The sequence below is a fragment of the Penaeus japonicus genome, unplaced genomic scaffold (genome assembly GCF_977035675.1).
Source record: "Penaeus japonicus unplaced genomic scaffold, GWHDUDI00000001_assembly GWHDUDI00000022, whole genome shotgun sequence".
Classification (NCBI taxonomy): domain Eukaryota; kingdom Metazoa; phylum Arthropoda; class Malacostraca; order Decapoda; family Penaeidae; genus Penaeus; species Penaeus japonicus.
In genome coordinates, this window is record NW_028234424.1 from 41080198 (window position 1) to 41082198 (window position 2001).

Consider the following 2001-nt stretch of genomic DNA (forward strand, 5'->3'; position numbering starts at 1 on the left):
CCAACCTTCCTCCACCCCTCTCCCCAACCTCCTCCTCCAACCCCTCCCCCAACCTCCTCCTCCTCCTCCTCCTCCTCCCCCAACCTCCTCCTCCACCCCCATCACTCACTGAATCTCATCCCGAAGTCTGGTCTGCATCTTCCTCAGGTCCTGCATGTACCTCCCCATCGCCTGCAGGTACTCGTCCGCGACCTCCACGCTGCCGTTGATGAAGGCGTTCTCCCGGATCTCCTCGTTCCACCCGCGGATCTGCCGCATGTAATCGCGCGAGCGGAGGACCTCCAGGTAGTCCTTGCCGCTCGTCGAGAAGCCGCCGCTGGTCTGGGGGAAGAGGGGGAGGGGGAGAGGGGGGGTCAAATTGGGGGGGAGAGGGGGGTTAGATTGGGGGGAGAGGGGGTTAGATTGGGGGGGGGAGAGGGGGTAGATTGGGGGGGGAGAGGGGGTTAGATTGGGGGGGAGAGGGGTTAGATTGGGGGGGGAGAGGGGGTTAGATGGGGGGGAGAGGGGGGGTAGATTGGGGGGGTAGTGTGGAGTGGGTGTAGATCGGCGGGGGTGAGGAAGGGGGGTGATGGAGGGGGGTGAGGTAAGGGAGGGAGCGGGAGTGGGAGTTGAGAAGGGTAAGGGAGGAAATTGGAGTGGGGGTTGGGTTGGGGGGGGGGGGTGTGGTGTGGGTAGTGTGGTGTGTGGGGGGGTGGGTGTTGTGTGAGGTGGGGGTGGGGGGGGGAGGTGTCGGGGGGGGGTGGGGGGGTTGTGGTGGGGGGGGGGGTGTGGGAGGGGGGGTGTGGGTGTGGGGGGTGAACGGGTGGGGTGGGGGGGGGTGGTTGTGAGGGGGGATGATAGGTCGGGAAGAGTGGAGTGTGGGTGATGGGGGGGGGGGGTAGTTAGTTAACGAAACAAACAAAATGAAATGTGAAAGAAGATAAAAAATAAGAGCAAAATACACCAGATCACGAACAACGAATAAGAAGAACATCAGTAACAAAGAAGAACCAGAACAAGAGAGGTAGAGAAGAAGGAAGAAAACAAAGTAAAAAAGAACGATGAATTACAGTAAGAAGAGGAAGAGAAGTAAAGAGAAGAGGAGACCAAAGAGGAGTAGGAATAGGAGGAGGAGAAAAAAAAAATAATAAAAAGAAGAAGAAGGAAACGGAGAAAACGGAAGAGCAGGAAGAGAAGAATCAGAAGAAGCAGAAGAAGAAGAAGGAAGAGGAGAAAAAGGAAGAGCAGGAAGAGGAGAATCAGAAGCAGAAGAAGAAGAAGGAAGAGGAGAAACAGACGAAGAAAAAGCAGACGAATAAGAAGAAGAAAAAAAGATGAAGAAAATGACGGAAAATAGAGAAGACAAAAAAACAAAAAAAAAATAATAATAATAATAAAGCGAGAGAGAGAGAGAGAGAGAGAGAGAGAGAGAGAGAGAGAGAGAGAAAACGAGGCTCCCAAGCCCCTTCTAACCTTGATGCCCGAGTGCGCGATGGTCCAGAACCTCACGTACTGAAAGAGACTCCCTTGGTCCAAGTGTCCGCGGCCGTAGTAGTAAAGGCCGAAGATGGCGCTGCGGCCCCCCCCCCCCCCCCCCCCCCCTCCCCCCCTCCCCGCCCCCCGCCCCCCCCCCCCCCACCCCCCCCACCCCCCCCCCATAATTATATACTAGGGTTCTCCAGGGCTTGGATGATGCTCTTGTAGGCCTCCAGAAGCCTAGGGGGAAGGGGGTGGGGGGAGGGGGAGGGGGAGGAGGAGGAGAGGGGGTGGGGATGGGGATGGGGGGAGGGGGAAGAGAGAGGGAGATGATGAGGTCATTGGTATGGAAAATGGGAGAGTGGGAGACAGATTCATGGAGAGAAATGGATGTCATGATTATTTAAGTTATTTACGTATGTGAATTTCAGTTTTATCAAAAACAGACAAAGAAAGAAAAATCAACGAAATGATAAAAGGAAAAAGAGAAAACGATAAACAGTCTGATATATGGACAACATTAATCATAATGATATGATTATGATA

General features: G+C 54.3%; 1 protein-coding gene across 1 annotated transcript in view; it reads right to left on the reverse strand.

Moving 5' to 3' along the window:
- Positions 1–1555, reverse strand: part of LOC122253488 (atrial natriuretic peptide receptor 2) — a gene marked incomplete in the record, with an annotated part of 4225 nt that extends 2670 nt beyond the window's left edge. Inside the window, 2 exon segments of the mRNA XM_086549978.1 lie at positions 110–321; positions 1453–1555. Of these exon segments, the coding sequence (XP_086406104.1) occupies positions 110–258 (149 nt within the window).
- Positions 1556–2001: the final 446 nt, after the last annotated feature.